The sequence below is a fragment of the Sebastes fasciatus genome, chromosome 6 (assembly GCF_043250625.1).
Source record: "Sebastes fasciatus isolate fSebFas1 chromosome 6, fSebFas1.pri, whole genome shotgun sequence".
NCBI classification, from domain to species: Eukaryota; Metazoa; Chordata; class Actinopteri; order Perciformes; family Sebastidae; genus Sebastes; species Sebastes fasciatus.
This window is the reverse complement of record NC_133800.1, coordinates 28,402,765-28,422,591: the sequence shown is the minus strand read 5'-3', so window position 1 is coordinate 28,422,591 and position 19,827 is coordinate 28,402,765. Positions and strand designations below refer to the sequence as shown.

The 19,827-nt window shown below is 40.7% G+C and overlaps 1 protein-coding gene across 1 annotated transcript; it reads right to left on the bottom strand.

Annotated features, from left to right (window-relative positions):
* Nucleotides 1–273: 273 nt before the first annotated feature.
* Nucleotides 274–17,864, bottom strand: prodhb (proline dehydrogenase (oxidase) 1b). Its single transcript, XM_074638995.1, has 14 exons — nt 17,391–17,864; nt 15,518–15,726; nt 10,689–10,729; nt 10,450–10,599; nt 9,666–9,730; nt 9,469–9,585; nt 9,217–9,290; nt 8,558–8,639; nt 7,395–7,487; nt 6,704–6,850; nt 5,506–5,681; nt 3,856–3,954; nt 3,646–3,734; nt 274–1,532 (listed from the first exon to the last, which is right to left on the bottom strand). Exons 1-14 carry the CDS (start codon nt 17,721–17,723, stop codon nt 1,342–1,344), a joined length of 1,866 nt encoding a protein of 621 aa, XP_074495096.1. The 5' UTR covers nt 17,724–17,864; the 3' UTR covers nt 274–1,341.
* Between the last annotated feature and the right edge of the window lie 1,963 nt (nt 17,865–19,827).

Sequence of the window (19,827 nt, the reverse complement as noted above, 5' to 3'; positions counted from 1 at the left end):
ATCCAATTTCTGTGATCTGTATTGAGCCGAGCATCATGGGTAATTAAATGATGGTCTACAGAGCGCCGACTGCTCTCATAAAAATGACAAGGCCATAATTATCATGAAGCTTGGTTACCCTCTGACTCAAATACTAATTGTGTATCAATAACCAAGTGGAAGATGTCACAGAATTAAACCCCAAAACAACCCAAGCTGTGCAAACAGCTCACAGCTACAATACTGCAGTCAATAACACCCAGTCCTCCTCTTCACAAAAGAAAACAAGTAGACTTTTGCTATTCATACAGTGCATATTTATTCACTGAGCAATTTCACAGGTCCATGAAGTGAGACATGTAAAACCAACACTTGGAATTACCTGCTTCAAACGTATTTACATTGTCAAAGATAAAAACAGTGTTAATCCATCAGCCTGCAATGAGACCAAACGGCAACTTATTATTCCCCCGCATATTATCTCGTGTCAAGAAAAAAATAAAAACAACCTGCCAGACTCGCAGGCGTCTGTAATAAAAAGGAGATTCACTCGCTGAATACTGAACGCTGCATGTTCTCTTGTAACACCTCAGTGACCAAGGATATAGCTTCCTCCGGTAAATACAATAACAAAAGCGCTGCACTCTGAGAAGAAGAGGGATGTGCTGCGAGGAGCCGTTTATACCTTCTCATTGATTCATAAACAGGCATAATTTTCAAACAAGCAATACAACCTCAAACGCAGCACGCAAATAAATATACAGTGCAGAGAAGCCTCCCCCGGAGACTGCGTGGTTGTCCGAGAGTCAAAAAATCATAATATAGGAGGCAAATATTGATGTTTCCTTTACTACCATTTAAATCAAGACTGTTATTTTTATTATTGTTGTCCCTCCCTCTCCAAAGATGAATAGGGTGATAAAAACAGACGCCCGCCCCGGTCTCGTTGACATTTTAGGGAGTCCTTTTGGAGCAGTAAAGATGCCCACTTGATGGATACCAGAGCTCTACAGACAACGGGAAGACAAAATGAGGAATGCTTACGGATGCGGGGGCGGATAAGGTAAAGAAATGGAGAGGACATGGGCAGTACACAAAAGAAAAGATGGGGGGGTGAACAGCGAGGAACAGAATGGGGGAAAAATAACAAGTGCGGAGACGGAATAAAAGAGAGTGACACGCCGAAACAGTCCATCAGCACGAAAACTCCAGGACAGGGTAGAACAGGAGATGTTCATCCAGGGAGAGCTGTACAGAGGGAGAGGAAGAACAGACAGCCACAGCAGCAGCCGTCAACTAGAGAAGATGAAAAATAAAAAAACTCGACACGTTGACACACTCTTTGTCTCTTCTTCTGTGTTTTCAGTACACCGGTCTGTAGAGAAGCTCCCCAGAGGCAAGTCGGCGTTTCAGCTCCTTCCACAGCAGATCCCTTTCCTTTTGGGCACCCTTCATGAAGCCTCGGTTCTCCTGGGCTCTCCGAGACAGGTAGGGCATCACCTCGTTCACCGGCCCGTAGGGGACGTACTTATAGACGGGGAAGCCTGCCTGGGCTGGGGGGGAAGTGGATGGGATGGGAGGAAACACAAGAAAAATAAGCTTTGTAGAATGATATGAATGAATAAATTAAGAGTGGGGGAAAAAATGGATTCCCTATGAAGCACGTTTTTGTTTTTACGATTTTTAATTATTATTTTTTAACGCCAGAATTGATATATTTTTTACTTCATTTGAGTTTATGCAGAGGTAGCATGAGTAACGTGACGTAATATCCATTACGTATCCGACAACCAAAACAAACTACAGTCGGCCGCAGCAAGTAAAAATGAGAAAACAGCGGAGGGTCCACGTGAATACGACCTGCACCCTCACATTTTAAAAGTCACTTAAAACATTACACATATGGTAAATTATGGAAATACTTTCACACATTTCCAGGAAAAGCAGAGTTAGACATCATGGTTGAAGCTGCATGCTAACTCTGTCATGGACAGGTAACGTTATCGTATTGCGGTAACGTGCGGTCAAGCCAGCCTTCACTCTCATCTCCGTGGTCAAATTGGCCAATGCTACAACTGTAGAGCACCAATATACTGACTGACATTTATGTTAAATGCATTCAAACGGCCCCGATGGAGCTGACCATGGATGTATAAAGAGAACAGAGCTGACGGGAGAGCTAGAGACGGACTTAACAAAGTTGGAGGAAGTATACACATATGACTACGTCCGGTTTTCAAAATAAGGTGTTATCAAAGGGAACTGTATATACAAATTACATATATAGAAATAAGCTTGATTGGATTATATTCACCAGAAGTATAAAACATTACATGTCCCTTATAAATGAAAAAGAAAATACCACTAATTTGTGAGGGAAATGTCTTTATTCTTGGATTTTTGGGTTGCTGAAAAAAAAAAAAAAAAATTCCTGACAATGACTGATATATTCGACTTCAGGACTTCTCTGACTACATGCATGCTGAAAATCAAACATTTTACTCTATCAAATCAGATATTTTCCAAAGTAAAGAAAGTTAACAAAAATCGCAATAAATCGTAATATCGAATCGCAATACTTAAAAATCGCAATACATATCGAATCGGCACCCAAGTATCGTGATAGTATCTTATGGGGAGATAATACTCAGCATCATCCCAGCCCTAGATAAATGTAGATATACAGAATTATAATATTTCTCTATTTATGTTAATATGTGCTTTTTTATTTTGATTGACAGTTTCAGGGGAACATCATTTTTTACAGGTTATTTTCGCCGAGCTCCAGAGAGCACATCACCACTGGACGTCATCTCGATTGGCTTCCCTCCCCCACTGAATGATCGCTACAATCCTTCTAATCAGGCAGGTTTGCAGCATTTGCACAGGCACCCTCAGTCTGCTGCATTTGAATTAGGAGAGCTGCTGCTGTCTGCCAGTCAGGCTCACATACTGTGACTGTTTTGCCAGGGCTTACTCATTGAAATAAATGTCCTTTCAACTGATCCACAATTACCAGCAAACCATCAAAACACAATACGATAAAAACAAAGGCATGAAAAGAACATTCTCAGCCACAGCATATCTGAAAACAAAAGAATGAGAACTGAATATCGCACCTTTAAAAAATAAATAATGGGTGTAGTAGGTTATAGGCAAATAATGAAGATCTCAACTCCCGACTTCTTTTATTGTTTCAAGATTCGAAGGCAGAGCGCTGGCTGTTCAATCCCCTGAGAAAACCGCAAACAAACATGTGTGTCTGTTTGCATCAATACCGGTCAAGGCCGTCTTAACTTGAGCCTCACATTGACAGACAACTGCCTGCCGTCGCTGCGTCTGTCTCCGGCTGACAAACAAAGTGGTGAGAGCCGGCAGCAGAGCTTCGTTCAGACAGCTCGTCAATACTGAGGTGTCTCAGTTCATATGTCACGTTATGGGCCGCGGACTGACTTCTACATGTGCACTTCATGCGGTCCAAGTGGTCTGTGAGGTACGTATGTGTAGCCGAAGGGGTCTTATCAGACACAGCTGAGAGTTATAGAGGAGGGCAGTGGATACAGATCCTGCAGAGGCTGACCTTAAACTGTCAAATCATCCCTATGTAGGGCAGGAGCGATCGAGCCGAGTCATTGTTGGTTGTGTTCGTGTGTGTGTTTTCCTCACCCAGTGGGAAGCTGATCTGATCACACATGCCCAGGAGTTGGCCGAAGTACACCTTGTTCTCTGTGGGTACGAGCCCCAGCTCATTCATTCTGAATGAGAAAGAGAGAGACAAAAATAACCTGGTTTGGACAGATGCAAACGGTATTTAAAAAAACAAACAAATGATTGTGTATTTTCCAACAGTGTGTTTGGATGTAATTAAAAGCGTACCTCCACAAGGTGTGTTTCACTGTGTCCTCATTATGGGAAGCCACCATGACGTTGGCATTTCTGTTGAGCGCAATCTCATCCAGCACGTAGTCCAGACACCTTACACAAATACACAGACACATTCTAATTAGGGCTGTTAAAGTTAAAGATGATAACGCAAATTCGTTTTAACGCCACTAATTTCTTTAACACATTAATGCAACAGCAGGCTCAGTTTTAAAGCTAGAGTCAGCATACAAAACTATATAACATAAGGAATCCATTGGTGCCAACCATGTCATACTAGCGCTACAAACTTGTGCCAAATTTTGGTGAGGAAAAACCAGCAAGGTCATTTTCAAAGGGGTCCCTTGACCTCTGACCTCAAGATATGTGAATGAAAATGGGTTGTATGGGTACCCACGAGTCTCCCCTTTACAGACATGCCCACTTTATGATAATCACATGCAGTTTGGGGCAAGTCATAGTCAAGTCAGCACACTGACACACTGACAGCTGTTGTTGCCTGTTGGGCTTGAGTTTGCCATGTTATGATTTGAGCATATTTTTTTATGCTAAATGCAGTACCTGTGAGGGTTTCTGGATAATATCTGTCATTATTTTGTGTTGTTAATTGATTTCAAATAATAAATATATACATACATTTACATAAAGCAAGCACATTTGCCCACTCTCATGTTGATAGGAGTATTAAATACTTGACAAATCTCCCTTTAACGTACATTTTGAACAGATAAAAAAGTGCAATTAATTTGTGATTAATCGCGATTAGCTATGGACAATCATGTGATTAATCCCTATTAAATATTTTAATCGACTGACAGCCCTAATTCCCAAATACATTGTTTCATAACTCATCCAAAGTCATCTTTCTCATTAGCATGTAAGCTTTGTTGTGTGGTGCAGGACTAACTTTACTAAATTATCCCTAAACTCTGAACATATTTACCAAAAATCTGAGCCAATCCATCCAGGGAGGACTTCTACTTTCCCGCTGGTGTAGCTGTGTAACTTAATATGCATGGGCTTTACCATCATCTGCATACTTTGAACCCCACCTCATGCTGTGCTGTAGCAAATCGGCTAAACTTTGCCTCCCTCCGATGTTGATGTTTACCTCTAAATCCAATCGAATGCTTGAGGGTGGCCTTTGCTCTTTTTGTGCAAAACATATTGATCTCCATGGGGTGATTTCTTTAAACTTGCATTAATCTTCTGTGGGAAAGTCAGAAATATATTACAACACAGCGCCTCTGGAGATGGATGATGTTCTGTAACTTGTACTGGGACAACTCAACAGGGTGGAAGCTTGCTGACACAAGATGTTAAACCCAGAAAGTCCAATTGAAAGACCGCTTCCTTCAAAATTAAATCCCTGTGCTGTCCATTGCAGCAGATTTGTGCCTAGAAGGTGGCCAGTTTAAAACGATGAACCACATGGGGAAATTGGGGTAGCACAAGTTTAAAAAAAATGTGTGCAAGACACCTCATCTCACATCCATCCAATAGCAAAGGCTATTAGTAGTAGGCATAGCTCCTCAGTGTGGATATGTAGAAATGAGAGGTTGGCTTGGCTGAAACGTATCAAACTTTGCAGATTTGGGCAGCTGTCAACAGTTAATAAACAAAGAAACAAGCCTTGGCTCTTACCTGTGGTACATTATATTGGTAGTCTCATAATCAGGGTTAATAGGGTCTTCATAACCGATGTCACTGGCCCTCTCTCGCTCCTGATACATGTAGGCTCCACGCACAAGCTTGGCAGCGAAATGCCAACCCTCCCGTCGAGATAATTCTACATCCATGGTTACGTTGTCGTAGGCTTCCTGCAGAGCAAAAGAAGAGGATGATTCACTCTTTGGCAAAGATTAATCAAATCAAGTGCTTCAAGTTTAGATAGGAAAAGTGCAATCATTTTAAATGCTGCACAGAGTAACACATTTCATTTAGACTCCCTGCTGGCTATTAGAAAGAATGCAAGTTTAAGGCACTTCCGCATTGGCTTCACTTTTCATACCCAAAGGAAGCCCACTCGTTACAGCACAATACAGTTAGATTATTCTTACATCATATATGGGTCTATCAGACCTAGCCTAGGCCACCTAGCATAACCAACCAGACACCATGACTGCCACTTGCAAGCAAAAATAAAGAAACTATGGGAAACAAATCCAGAAGAATCACCTAAAAACATCCATATATTTCTATATCTCTTCCATAATCAGTCAAGTAGGGTTATGCTGACTTCTATTTATGGCTCCAAATAAATGACTAAAGGTAAAAAACAAACATTTTTGAGAACTTGCTCAAGAATGCCTTCCTCTGGTATTAGCAACGTCAGCAACAACGCAGTGGTGTATTATTACACACAGCAACTAATTGTGACAAAGTGGGACCCACAATAATCTCTCTCTATATATATATTTCATCCGACAGGTAGTATTTGTTATCTTTACTTCACAATACTGTATGTTTTTGGTGACAATATATAATAGCCTATGTGCGTTTGATAGAATAATAAGGTTTAAAAAAGGATGTTAATCACATGAATGAAACTCTACTGTGACTTAACGGCTTTTCATTTGAGACGGTGTGTTTGAAGAAAATAAAAATAAAGCCCCTGAATTCCCTCCAACATTATCCTGTTCTTGGCCACGTCGTTGTTTCATCCTCAACACAGCTGACTCACGGTAATCTCTTTACACGTTGACATTTGGAGTTACACGATTTGTCACAGCGGCGTGCTCTTCTTCGATCAAAAGAGCTGTATCTGTCGTGTCTGCACGCTTTTGTGTGCGGATGCATGCTTTACGATCTCTGGAGCTTTTTGTCAATTGTGGATTCTGACCTTGAGATAACATTGGTAGGTGTTGAAAATGACAGGCTTGTCTTTGTTGTAGATCCTCTGCATCTCTAATGTCAGTCTGCTGATGGCCGGCTGGAGGTAGGTTTGCTCCGCGTCCACCATCAAGCGAACACCATTCTCTATGGCATGCTGGAATTAAAAAAAATATATTCATTAATGCTATAATTGAATTAAAAGATTTGAATTAATGAAACATTCTTTTATTAAATGAATGTGATTACTGTTTCTGTCTACACATACATTGTGACTTTGAATACCATAGATTTGTGATTGTGCTTACAACAGCAGCACTGCAGTGGCCTTGATCATATTAAAAACAGCACTGTTGAACAATACTATACGGCCTTTACACAATAGCTAGCCACACATTTATACACACTGGAAAAAGATCTATTCATATCAGTAGGTGTATGTGTATAAGCATACAAAAACAAGATAGATTATCAGATGCTATACACCAAAAAAATGTCGTGGCAACCAAGAGAGCACACAGCTTGCTATAAATGATCACACTGCGGAGGCATGTTTAACCAATAAACATCCCACTGTGTTCATGATCATTCCACATTTGGTTAAACTTTAAGTGCCTGCTACTTGCAGATCAACAAGACATGCAATTGCTACAAAGTGTGTGTATGTTTGCGATCGCTCTCAGTAGTTAATGTGAGTTTACCTTGGCTAAGACGTCCATGCGCTGCAACATCCTCTTCATTTGTTTCTCCTCCTCTACAGTGAACGTCTCCAGCAGAGGCTCCAGCTCACCTAGCTGGGCAAACAACCCAGGAGAGTCAGTCAGCGCGCACCATGAGATGCTAATGAACCAAATATCACACAGCGTGGCACCTATTAGTGCTTCTTACTTTATCCACCCTTCAGCTGTCTTTAGACCAAGGTCAACAGATATATGTTGTAACTTGCTAAGATTTTGTAGTCATGTAATTAAACCAGGCAGCTCAGAGCCAAGTGATTCACACTTGAAATCCCAGTTTTAAAACAGAAAAGGTTTACTAAATGTACTCCGAATTGGGTGCAACCCTAAACTAGAATAACCGCCTCACTGTTGTATGCCTCTGCCAATCAGTCAAGTTGCAGTTTACATCCATGTCTGTCCAAAATGCAATCACTTCATCAGTTTATCCTATTAGACATGTTTGAAATTGTCCCAATTAGCATATTAATTCTTGAGTTATGGCCAAAAACATGTTTTCTGAGGTCACAGAGACCTTTGACCACCAAAATCTAATCAGTTCATCTTTGAGTCGAGGTGGACGTTTGTGACAAATCTGAGAAATTCCCTCCAGGTGTTCCTGAGATATCGTGTTCACAAACCCAAAAACACAATGCCTCCGGCCACGGGTGTCGCCGGCTCAGAGGCATAAAAAATCTATAATGGCAAATTTAGGGGCTGACAAAAGTAACAAATAGCTGTGGTGTTTCAAGAGATGCATTTCGTACACCACTGACCTTATTAGGTTCAAGGTGTTCTTATGGCAAAAGGAGTTCAAATGAACAATTTAATTACAAAAAACATGTCAAATTAAACTGTATGGACAAAACACGTGTCACATGTTTGTTCACATAAGAGGGAATAAACACATTAATGCATTCAGGTACAACACTAACACATGACAGATGTCGACAGCAGATGTGCATTCATCTGTTCAAATCTCCTGCCTGCTGTAGATTGTATACACATCACATTTGGAAATGCAAAGAGTAATTCAATTATTGTGTCCAGTGAGTTTGGGTCTTGATTTATATTTAAACATTCTGGGGGATTCTTTCAACTGCATTTATTTACAGTAAAATTCTCTTTGAGTGTTTTATGCTACTGACCTCTACATTTGGGACGACCAGCAGGTCCGATATCTTTGTTCTGTCGTCTATTAGGCTGTTCCAGTCCAGCATGTCGATGGTTCTGTCATGGCAGAGGATGGAGATACACAATGTTATGGCAACAGTGTATTAGTGAATGTAAAATATTACCAGTATCTTGGCAAATTTTTGTATTATTTTAGCCCCTGAAACTAAGTATTTCCTTAAAGATGAACTTGTAATATAAAATATAAAAAAGTTTTTTCATGAAAAGTGGTGTGACTTAATAAGGTAGTCATTGTATATTCACTCATTACTTTTAAACAAATAATTTGTAAAACAGGAAATTGCAAAAACAAATATATAGTACTAAACTTTGCATGTACTGCAAAGTGAACGATGACGATGCATAAATCAAGAAAAACATAATAATAAAATATGTATTTTGTTTTGCATGTTGGGAAAATAGTGGTGATTGTTTTGTAATTTAATGTCGTGAATAAATTATATTAAAAGTCCAATCCACTGGGGTACAATTTGTTCTTTTCATAATACATTTTCATAGAATTAATTTCCTCTAAATTGCCTTGAATATAATGAAATATGTCCCCTGTGTGCAACGCTGACATTATTTTACAGCTATTTCCTGTCTATTTCGGCAAATATGTGTTCATTCTTACCCTGAAGAGTCCTCCTTCCTTCCAGTAAACCAGTCATAAAAGTCACCTTTTGCACCCAGTTTGGTCAGGAATTCCTAGATGGACATAAAGATTTAGAGTACTGCAAGGCACACAGTGTGGCAAAGTCCTCATATTATGTGTTAAATGGGAGTGTGAAGATGATCGATAACATTGGATGTAACGTTCGGTACACATGTATCACTGTAATTATAAATGTCCAGCAGGAGAAAAGAGGAGAAAAAAAAACTCCACCTGCAGTTGTTTGAGCTCCAGCTTCTGCTCTAAGGCCTCCTCGCCATCTTTCCCCTGCTGTGATGCCAGGAAGTTGAAAAATCGCCGCCATTTCAACAGGACCTCTGAGAACTGGAGCTTAAAAGAATCATGATGTCAGTCCACCGCCACAAGAGTATCAGCTAAACTAGGACTTTTAATCACCCGTTACTGCCTACCAGAAACTGAGGTCGTCCTAGAGCCGTCATTTTGATGGCAGAAAAGCCGTCCATTGAACTCCCACCTAGAGGGCGTTTTTAAATAAATCAAATTATGTCAAGACAAAAATATTAATATGATGGTAAATGCATGCTTGAAGTCTGCATGTAATAAATGTAGTGGATTACAGAACTGGATCAGATCTCCACTGGTTGAAGGATGACAATATAGGAGCCAGAATAGAGTTACAACTTAAACACAATGTGTCAAAACAGACATATTGTAAAGTTGCATTACTGATGTAGTTTAAAGAGGACCTTTATGCTTTTGTTCTTTTTCCCTTTCCTTTAGTGTGTTATGTAGTTTTTAGTGCTGTTTTTTGTGTGTCCTGAACTGCCTGAAACCCCTTGCTTGAAGTCTTGCCTTTTCTTCCGTAACATGGTGATGTCATCAAGTAACACATTTGCATAATACCTGTTTAGCGGATAGTTTGGCACGCCCTCAAACAAAGCTAGTTGAAGTGGAGCTGGAGCGCAGTCCAAAGAGTTTGGTTTGGTTGACCAATCATAAGGGCCAGCTGACCAATCAGAGCATACTGGGCTTTTCGGGAGGGAGGGGGGCAGGAGCTCAAACAGAGCGTTTCAGACAGAAGGTGAAAAGAGGTGCTGCAGCACAACCGGTATGAGAAAAGTAAAGTGTTTTTGACTATTAAAACATGTAAACATGTTCTAGTAGAAACCCAAAATACGAAGTATGCACTTGAAAATGAGCATGATAGGTCCTCTTTAATTTCTGTTTACTTACCAGATGCTTTGATACATTTGATGAAGGTCTCCATATGCTGGTCACATTTGGCCTCATCGGCGTAGAAATACGTGCGGGCTCCAGTCACACCCCCGCGACGGTCCCCGAACTGTTTGTGTGCTTCATATTTTTTCTCTCTGTGGTCCTCACCTGCGGGGGAAAAACAAATTTGCATGCATATTGCTTCTAATTACATCATATACTGTATCCACAAATGAGAACAAAACAAGGCATCTTACCTATGCTCTCTTTCTCTTTCTCTGCAGCGGATACACATGAGCTAGATTAGAAGAAATACAAAAGGATACAAATGTGTTAATTTGCCCGGGCAGCATTAGAAAAATTAGTTTCATCAGAAATACAGCAAACGTCTGGCATCTTTTTGTTCAGTTTAAGAACTTGCACTCTTTATGTGAACATTTTGGCCTTGTGGCGATGGCGTGCCAGAGGCTGACTTTGTGTTTAGTGACCCTATTTATGCTGAACTGTCGTGCTGTCAGCCCGCCTCAAGAGAGGCCAGTTGTAGCATCGCACCACACTTGACCTATTCCCCCCTCATCACAGGGAACTGGGGAGCTCATGTAAGCAAACGGATGACTGAACACTCAGCGTGCTTGACATTAGGGACGTCAATAGGATTCAAAGCCAGCTACTGAGGGGAGTTCTCTTCTTTTAACATTATGTGTGATTCCCAAACTTTTTTTTTCTGGGGACCTACTTTTTAAAAATGACAAACCATCGCAACCCAATTCACAATAGGCCTTATCTATAAATCACGAGAAGAGCAAATTTGTGCGTAAATGAATGCTTCTGATAATTTTTAATGCCATTTCCGCATCACCTCATATTATCTTGAATAGGTAAACCAGCCATTTGGAAGAGATATACATTTGATAAATAACAATTTGGTTTTATAGACGTGCGATTGAAAACATACACACGTTAAATACTTTATAAATTTAAATAAAAATAAATGTATTTAGGCGGAGTTAACAAGCTCTTGTTTTTTTTCCTCTCATCAGTAAAACAAACATAATGCACGCTAGCCTTTCATATTAGATTCAATGTTAGACGTAGACTAAAATTCTCAGAACAATACAAACATTCAGGCTCCCTCATGTGGCTCAAGGTGTACTGCAGATATAAATGTTAAATAAAAAACATTCAACAAGAAGAATTTCAACAAATTTATTTGGCGACCCTAATAAAATCTCCTGCGACCCACCTGAGGGTCCCGACCCAGTCTTTGAGAATGACTGACTTCAGCCACTAGTTCAGTACTGTTTTCTTTGTTATTTTTTAATTTAAAAATAGTAGGTTAGAAACTATCAGTCAGATTAATCATAAGACATACAATTAATTGTCAACAATTTTGATAATATAATCCAATAAACATTTAAGTTGTTTATTTAGGGAAAAATGCCTCTCAAAATGTGAGAATTTCCTGCTTTTCTCTGTTTCATATCAATGTAAATGGAATGTTTTGGGGTTTTGGACCATTGCTTGGATAAAACATATTACTATAAGATATCAACTTGTGCTCTGGGAACTTGTGATTGCCATTTTCCACTGGTTTCTGGCATTTTTTAGACTAAACAATTAATCAATTGATGATAAAAAAAATAATAGATTATTCTATAATGCAGCCCTTAAAGATAGAAACCAATCCTAGAGTTTTACGTAGCCTTGAGCAGCTGGGGTAAGTCACCCTGTTGTCAGTACTGGTTCCAGTTGAGGTTTTAAGTGTGCCATGATTTAAATTCCGTTTCAAATGCTTTCTGTTACACTGCCAACAATATAAAATGTAGCTAGAGGCACTGATTATTGGTAATCTTTTGGCATGAAAAGGGACATTTTAATATAATTTGATTACTGGCACAATTTATTGCTTTTTGGCAGCTTCATTACAAAAACGTCAGTACGGGCCTTCAAAGGCATGCATTAATGAAATCCTAACTATAAAACCAGGGTATTTATTTTAAGTTTAAATGGCCTACGCAACTGCAACCTGGCATTGTATCATGCTCTCAACATCACGCCAGGCCTCTGTTCCTTATATATCTTCTTTCTATTGCAGGAAACTAATGTTGTTGTTGCTGCTATCTTGACACATCATTGGAGTGCCTGTCAAACCATGCTGCCTGAGATCAAGCTGGCTTAAAGTGCCTTGTCCTCCTGCTTTACGGTTTGAAGGTGTATGTTCACCAAACAAAAGCTTTCTAGGCTGAGGTTTGATGCTTCTTTTGATGTTTCCAAGCAGACATCCTCAAGACAAAGTATATCAAAGCCGTGCAGTGATATCTTGTTACTAGTGATACGGTATAAAAAAAAAACATACACTGAGTTGAAATACAAGAAGGGTGGAAAAAGTCAGTGCAAAAGGGCTTGCCTGGGAGCTTTATCGCCGTGTTGATAACATAATAAAACAACAATAGAGGACATTGTGTCTGGCACTAAGCTGACATTGCAGTCAGCTGTCACTCTACGTCTCAAAATGTGGCGTGACAGGTGGGGCGCACGTGACCGGGGGAGGAAATGCGATGCGGAACTAGTGTTTTGATGCTGGAATCTTTTTCACAGCGGAACAGTAAACGAGACAGTCTGTACTGTCGCTACCCAGCTCCTCCATTTCTACCCACTGCTGCTTTTACATAATAACCAAAAGACATACGGAAGATTTGGGATGTGTTTGTCAGTGTGTCAGCAGACGGATGAGTGGTTATGCGGTGAGTGAAAGATGTTGTACGGTGTAAAACCTGAACTAGTAATACGGCTGAAGCCGACCAAACCAAGAACATAAATAAAACAGGAGGGTCGTTTACAGAATGGACAGATATTTGACAGGGACGAAAAGAAAAACAGGCGATGCTTCCGAGACGAACAAGACAATGTGCTCAGCTGACGGTAATCAACCAAAAAACAAGTCAAGAAGTAAATAGGCCTATGACGAAGCCTATCTTGCTCTTGACCAGTGTGTACTTTATGTCTGAAAACTCTGGCAGCTGACAAAGAGAACAAACAAATTAAGAAAACATTACACCCCAGTCACGTTGTAGCAGTCCTTCATTCTTTGGTAATTTCCCTTTTTCCGAATTCATTTTAGCTGAATGTCACAACTCCCCTGAGTTGATTGGAGGTTATTCAGGTCACCTGTTGTGCAGGATGTGAGGACCAGCTCCTAATTAACAAATAAGAGCAGCTTGGTGTGTTTCCTCTCTCGGCCAATCAGGGTGTGACAACGCCCTTTCTGCAGGGCTTAAGAGAGGTGGGGAACTACACACTCAGGGCACTCTGATCCTTCCTTCACTGAATGCAGACCTCATTTCAGCAGATACTGTCAACCAGAAACTCTGGTCTTTGGGCACTTTTAAGCCGAGTTCACACTACATGACTTTAGCCCTCATTTTCTGCTCCCAGACAGTTTTTGAAGCTCCCGACAAAACCAAATCAGAGGCAAATCGGCATTGGCTCGCCGCTCACACATCGGTGCTCGAGCGTCACGTGTGAACTGCTCAGAGACGCGAGCCGAGAGACTCGCAGACACATTGCAGATGTATAGCATGTTAAATATCTGTACCTGTCGGGGACTCTGGCCACGAGCTACAGCCAATGAGAAACACGGGTTGAGGGGAAACAATAGTAACTTAATGTGTGTGCTGCATTGGCAACACGGAGCAAAGTTGTTGTTGCACCGATAGGAATAAATAGTGAAAAAAGAGTGTGGAAACAGGCTATTTTATAAACACGTGCCAACGACAACATCCGCAATGTGTATGTATGGTATCACGTCATTCACCGTGTATTTCTCGTGTGTTTTTATGACAAAACGTAGTTTGGAGACCTCATCATGGATTACTACTGGTGAAAGTTGTGTAGTGTGAACAGTACAGCAATCTGACAATTTAGAAAGTCTCATAGTCGGAACTTGGCTTTCGAGACTTCTTTGCTGTCTTAACTTTTCTGATTAAGGGTGATTTTTTGAGCTGGAGTAAATATTAATATTACCTGCATCATCTTAGTCTTAGTGCTATACGTGCAAGAGTTTGTGCTTGCCTAACGATAACGCCAGCAGGCTTTATTTTGTTTCATTGAAACCCTCTTTATACACATTTCCTTATGAAAGAGGCATTTTATTATAATTGAAAAGGCATTTTTTCATTATTATGAATTGTTTCTTCCTCCAAAGGAGGCGAATGACAGAAAAAGTTTGAGAACCACTGCTCTGCGTCAACAGATTTACACACACACGATACTTAAACAAACTGCCGAACAGCCTTGTTTATTCACTACGTCTGACCTTTATAAACCTACAGATGTTGTGTGAGATAAAAAAAGGTCAGTCTAAAAAAGGTCAGTCCTTTTGGGCTGCGTATTATACTCATGCTAAGCCAATCTGACAAGTGCATTTGTCTTTTTCACTTCAGTGAAACAAGCTCCAAGTATACTTATTTTATTCACTGATTTGATGTTGAAGCGATTCCTAAATGGGCCAAAAGTCCATATTTTATTTTGGACTATGACATGTCCTAATTACTCATAATGCATGAATGCCCAGAGCTGCAACTAAAGTAAAATTGCTGCTGCCTCTCCCAAGAGAGACTGCTTGCATAATGTCTGTACTGTCATCCTCCCAGATCAAATAGCCGCTGCCTTGCCATGTGACAGGATTCCTAACGAGTGAGACATTCTCTCCAGCCAGCCAATCCAGGGCGAGGGGCCATGACTGAGCCAGCAAATCATACTGTACAAAGTGTTTGTTTACTTCCTGGTTGTGATGCCTATTAAGATAAACCTATTTTTGGCATCAGACAAGTGGAAAATACTCAGGCAAGGTGGTGTAATCAGTATAGAGAGGTCAGTCTACTTTAGAGAATTAAAACAGGACAAGATCTACGCAGTTCTATGGCCAATTTTGATCTTTCTATAACTGAACTGATTGTATGTTTGTACACCATTCCTGCTAACTTTATACAAATCTTGAAAAACACACTTCAGCCACTGACAATAAAGACGCAAAAATATATTTTCTTGTATGCGATATCTACTGAAATGTGTGGTAATACCGTACTCCATCTCTGTCTGCTCGGCCTCCTCCTGGCTGATGTCTTCCTCCACGCTGTAGTCCAGGACGGAGCCGACGCCGAAGGCCTGGTTCTTCTGGATCAGAGGCCTGATGGCCATGTGGTCCTCACCGGCGACAAACTGGCCATAAAACGTCATCTTCATGAGCTGGTCGAAGGCTCTCTGGCCCAGGATCTTCTTACCTAGATCCATTATCTGAGCAGAAAGGGAGGGGAGGGGACATTAGAACCAGTTCATGGTTTTGTCAGGTATATTATGTACCTATGATAACTAATCCTAACATGTAATTTAGCCTAGTATGTGAATCATGCTGTCCCAGAAAAGACAGGCTGTGTCTAGGCATGTTTTGAAAGCAACAGGGTTTACGTGACCAAAAAAGTATTTTCATTTTCATAAGCAGAGGAATTCAAAACCTGTTTTTACCCCCAAGCTGTCTGCAAAAACAGGGACAAAGGATGAAACTGAAAACGAGAGTAATGCCATTTTATATCACTACTTTACGTTTGGTGTAGCTACATGCTCTCCATTGAGATTCCATTGAAGGCATAAGTGCTGCAAGTATATTAAAGCACTGTACCACCGTGCATCACAACATGGGCTGAAAGAAACTGCCTTTTTTTTTTTTAAAGGGAAAGTGTGTCTTGTAGCCAATCCATTTATATACAGTGTATTAACATTACCAGATGTACATTATTAATATTATAAAATGATCTGACATCAAGCCTTTAAAGGTTAGGAAACATGGTTAGGCAACATGGGCTGCAGAGAGGTTCACTTGCATGCTAGGAAATACAGGTTGTGGGTGTTTAAGCCTGAGGCACCTAGACAGTTTTACCCTATGGATTCACATTCAACATATACAGCTAGCTAAGTGAGGCTTTGTTTGTCTTCAACTTAAGGCCTTTAAAGTTACAGTAGGCCGCTTCTTAACAACAAAACTCTCACAAATAATGTATGTATTAAGACAGGTTTAACAACTTAAATGTGCCCACCACTATATACTGTAGTGCTATATCACTCAGTGATAATAACTGTTTAATTTGAAGACACATTTTCTTGCGTTTCGTGCCTTTTAAACTTCACACACCTGTTTTTGTTTTGATGGTAACTCCTTTTTCCCACCTAAACTATGACAGTCAAACGTCACATATAGCACCGGCGGGTTGCCAGGTCAGACAGGTGAGATAGGTGAGACAGGTAAGATATAATAGGTAAGATAAGTAAGATATAATAGGTAAGATATATTAGGTAAGATACAATAGGTAAGATACAATAGGTAAGATAAGATGGGTAAGATAAGATAGGTAAGATATAATAGGTAAGATATAATAGGTAAGATAGGTAAGATATAATAGGTAAGATAAGATAGGTAAGATATAATAGGTAAGATATAATAGGTAAGATATAATAGGTAATATAATAGGTAATATAGGTGAGACAAGATAGGTGAGACAGGTGAGATATAATAGGTCAGACAGGTGAGATAGGTGAGACAGGTAAGATACAATAGGTAAGATAAGTAAGATATAATAGGTAAGATACAATAGGTAAGATAAGATGGGTAAGATAAGATAGGTAAGATATAATAGGTAAGATAAGTAAGATAGGTAAGATATAATAGGTAATATAATAGGTAAGATAGGTGAGACAGGTGAGACAGGTAAGATATAACAGGTAAGATATAATAGGTAAGATAGGTGAGACAGGTGAGACAGGTAAGATATAATAGGTAAGAGAGTTAAGCTATAATAGGTAAGATATAATAGGTAAGATATAATAGGTAAGATAGGTGAAACAGGTAAGATAGGTGTGACAGGTGAGATATAATAGGTCAGACAGGTAAGATAGCACCTAGTTACCTCTGTGTTCTTATCAACCAGGAAGTCATAGGAGCACAGTTTGAAAACCACCAAACTTCTGAGCAGCTCTAACGAGTCTTTGCTCTTATACGCCCCCCGGGACTGGCCAAAGTCTACGGAGATGCTGGTCCCGTCTCTTCCTCCTCTTCCTCCTCCTCTCCCGGGCTGTCCGGTAAACTCCGACCGGCTGCTGACATCGTCCCGCGGCTCCGTGCGGGTCGCCGAGGTCGTAGGGGACCGGAGTCTTCCAGAGCTGCAGAGGACAAACCGCTTGAAGGGGATGTCCGTCCCTGCCCGTGTCAGGAGGGCTGGCACGGCTTTAACATGAAACATCAGCCTGGAGGAGGTGGGTAGATGTCAGTGAAGTAACGCAGAACCATCTGCCAGTGTAAAGTTACGCAGACTACCAAGTTAGTGCAAAGCTGCGCACGCTGCAGTGTAAACAGATCCGGAGCCAGACAGGAGCATCACCTGGTTGGTGGAGAGTCTGTGACGTAACAAACACACTCCCAAACCGTATATTCATATCATGCGCCCTGAGCAGGTGTACACCCAGTGTGACTGTGAGACTCTTCTATGTTTCAGCCTTTTATACATCCATAGTTTCAGCACATTGCAGCAGTGGTTAAGGCTATATCTCGTTATAGACAACAAGCAGTCTGTTGGTGTAGGTCTATTTTCTTTGTGGCTACATTTTAAACAAAAAACAAGTAGATGTTTAAATGGAATTGCGTTGCTAGGCAACAGCGTGGGTCCATGTTTACTTCCTGTCCGCTTAAATGCCATTATCTACATCGACCAGCTTCCACAGAAAGATAAGTCGATTATGGATAGATGGGAAATTGCAGTGTTACAGCAGTAAAGATTTTTTAAAAACAAATGATAAGGCATAATTAAAGGGACTGTTTGTAAGAATCAGAATTGCTTGTTAACAGCGACACCTGCTGCCGTTAAGTCAACGAATGTCAGCGTCGGGCTTTTGCTCGCTCTACATAGACATGAACGAGCATCGCTCAAAACAGTGAGGCGACACACATCAGCTAAAATCACAATATCAATCTATATTTCACCTGCTTGGCAGTAATGTTAGCTGACCAGACGAAGGTCTCTCCATGAATCAATGCTGATCCTAGTGTTGGCTTTTCCTGCTTCAGCCTCCGGACCGCGGTCGGAGGGAACAGGGAAGACACCGGCACCGGTCGGAGACGATAACGTTTCTCGCTGCGGAGCCCTGTCACTTCACAAGACATGGGACACCTCTGTTGGTCTGGAGGAGCTGCAGCAGTTATTTCTGCACAAACGTCCACTGTACATTCACTAGATATTCTCAGAGCTAAACTAACTATTCTGCAGTGGGTAGTGTGCGCGCATGCACGTGAGGTGGAGCGAGCTGAGTGAAGGCAAGCACGCAGAGGAGCAGAGTACAGCAGAGACTCCGGCCCTGGAGACCAAAGCTACGGTCTCCCCCGCGTCCTCCGACCGCGGCCGACACTGTTTTGCAAGACGGGCTTCACTAGATATAACTTTACGGTTTTGGTGCTTCCGTGTAGTTTTTGTTGGAGTCTGAGTCTTAACAGCGTAGTCACACACGAGCGCACATGGGACACCGACCCGGATTGATTTATACGTGTAAAAAGTTACACACTGGCCCTTTAAATAATAAATTAACTAGAATAACATACCTATGAGAAAAGACTATAGGCTACGCTGCACAATAGTGCAGAAGCAATATGTTCAACAGAATGTTCTAAGTATAGGCTACATCTGGCTGATTAAAACCAAATTTTACTTTGTGAAATTTGTGTACTTTTTCTTGTAATGTGTTTATCCATTATGGCATTGATACTTTTACTTAAAGGAGACATATCATGCTCATGTTCAGGTTCATATTTGTATTTTGGGTTTCTACAAGAACATGTTTACATGCTTTAATATTAAAAACACATTATTTTACTCATGCTGTCTGTCTTAATATACCTGTATTCACTCTCTGTCTGAAACGCTCCGTTTTAGTGCCCGTCTCTTTAAGCGTCCCTCCCTGAAAAAGCCCAGTCTGCTCTGATTGGCATGCGAGAAAAATATGGTGCACCTTTGCAAAGGTAGGTCTCAATCTGTGGGCGGTCTATTCTAATGAGCCTGCATGTGACATAGGAAGGGGAGACAAATCTGAATGGCTTGATGAATCACATGTTTTCTGCAGTCCACAAATACTGTTGTCTTATTTCCCAGTTTGTGGCTTGGTAGGAACTCCAGGTACCCAAATGGATGTGCATAAGCACTGGAAAAGTATGTTTTTCATGATATACCCCCTTTTAAAGGGAGCACCCTTGCACCTATTCGTCTTACACAACTTGACAATCATTTCAGAAAACTTTCTTACATGGAAAAATACCTCACCATGGAATTGGCCGATAGTCAGCCACATAATTTGCCCTTA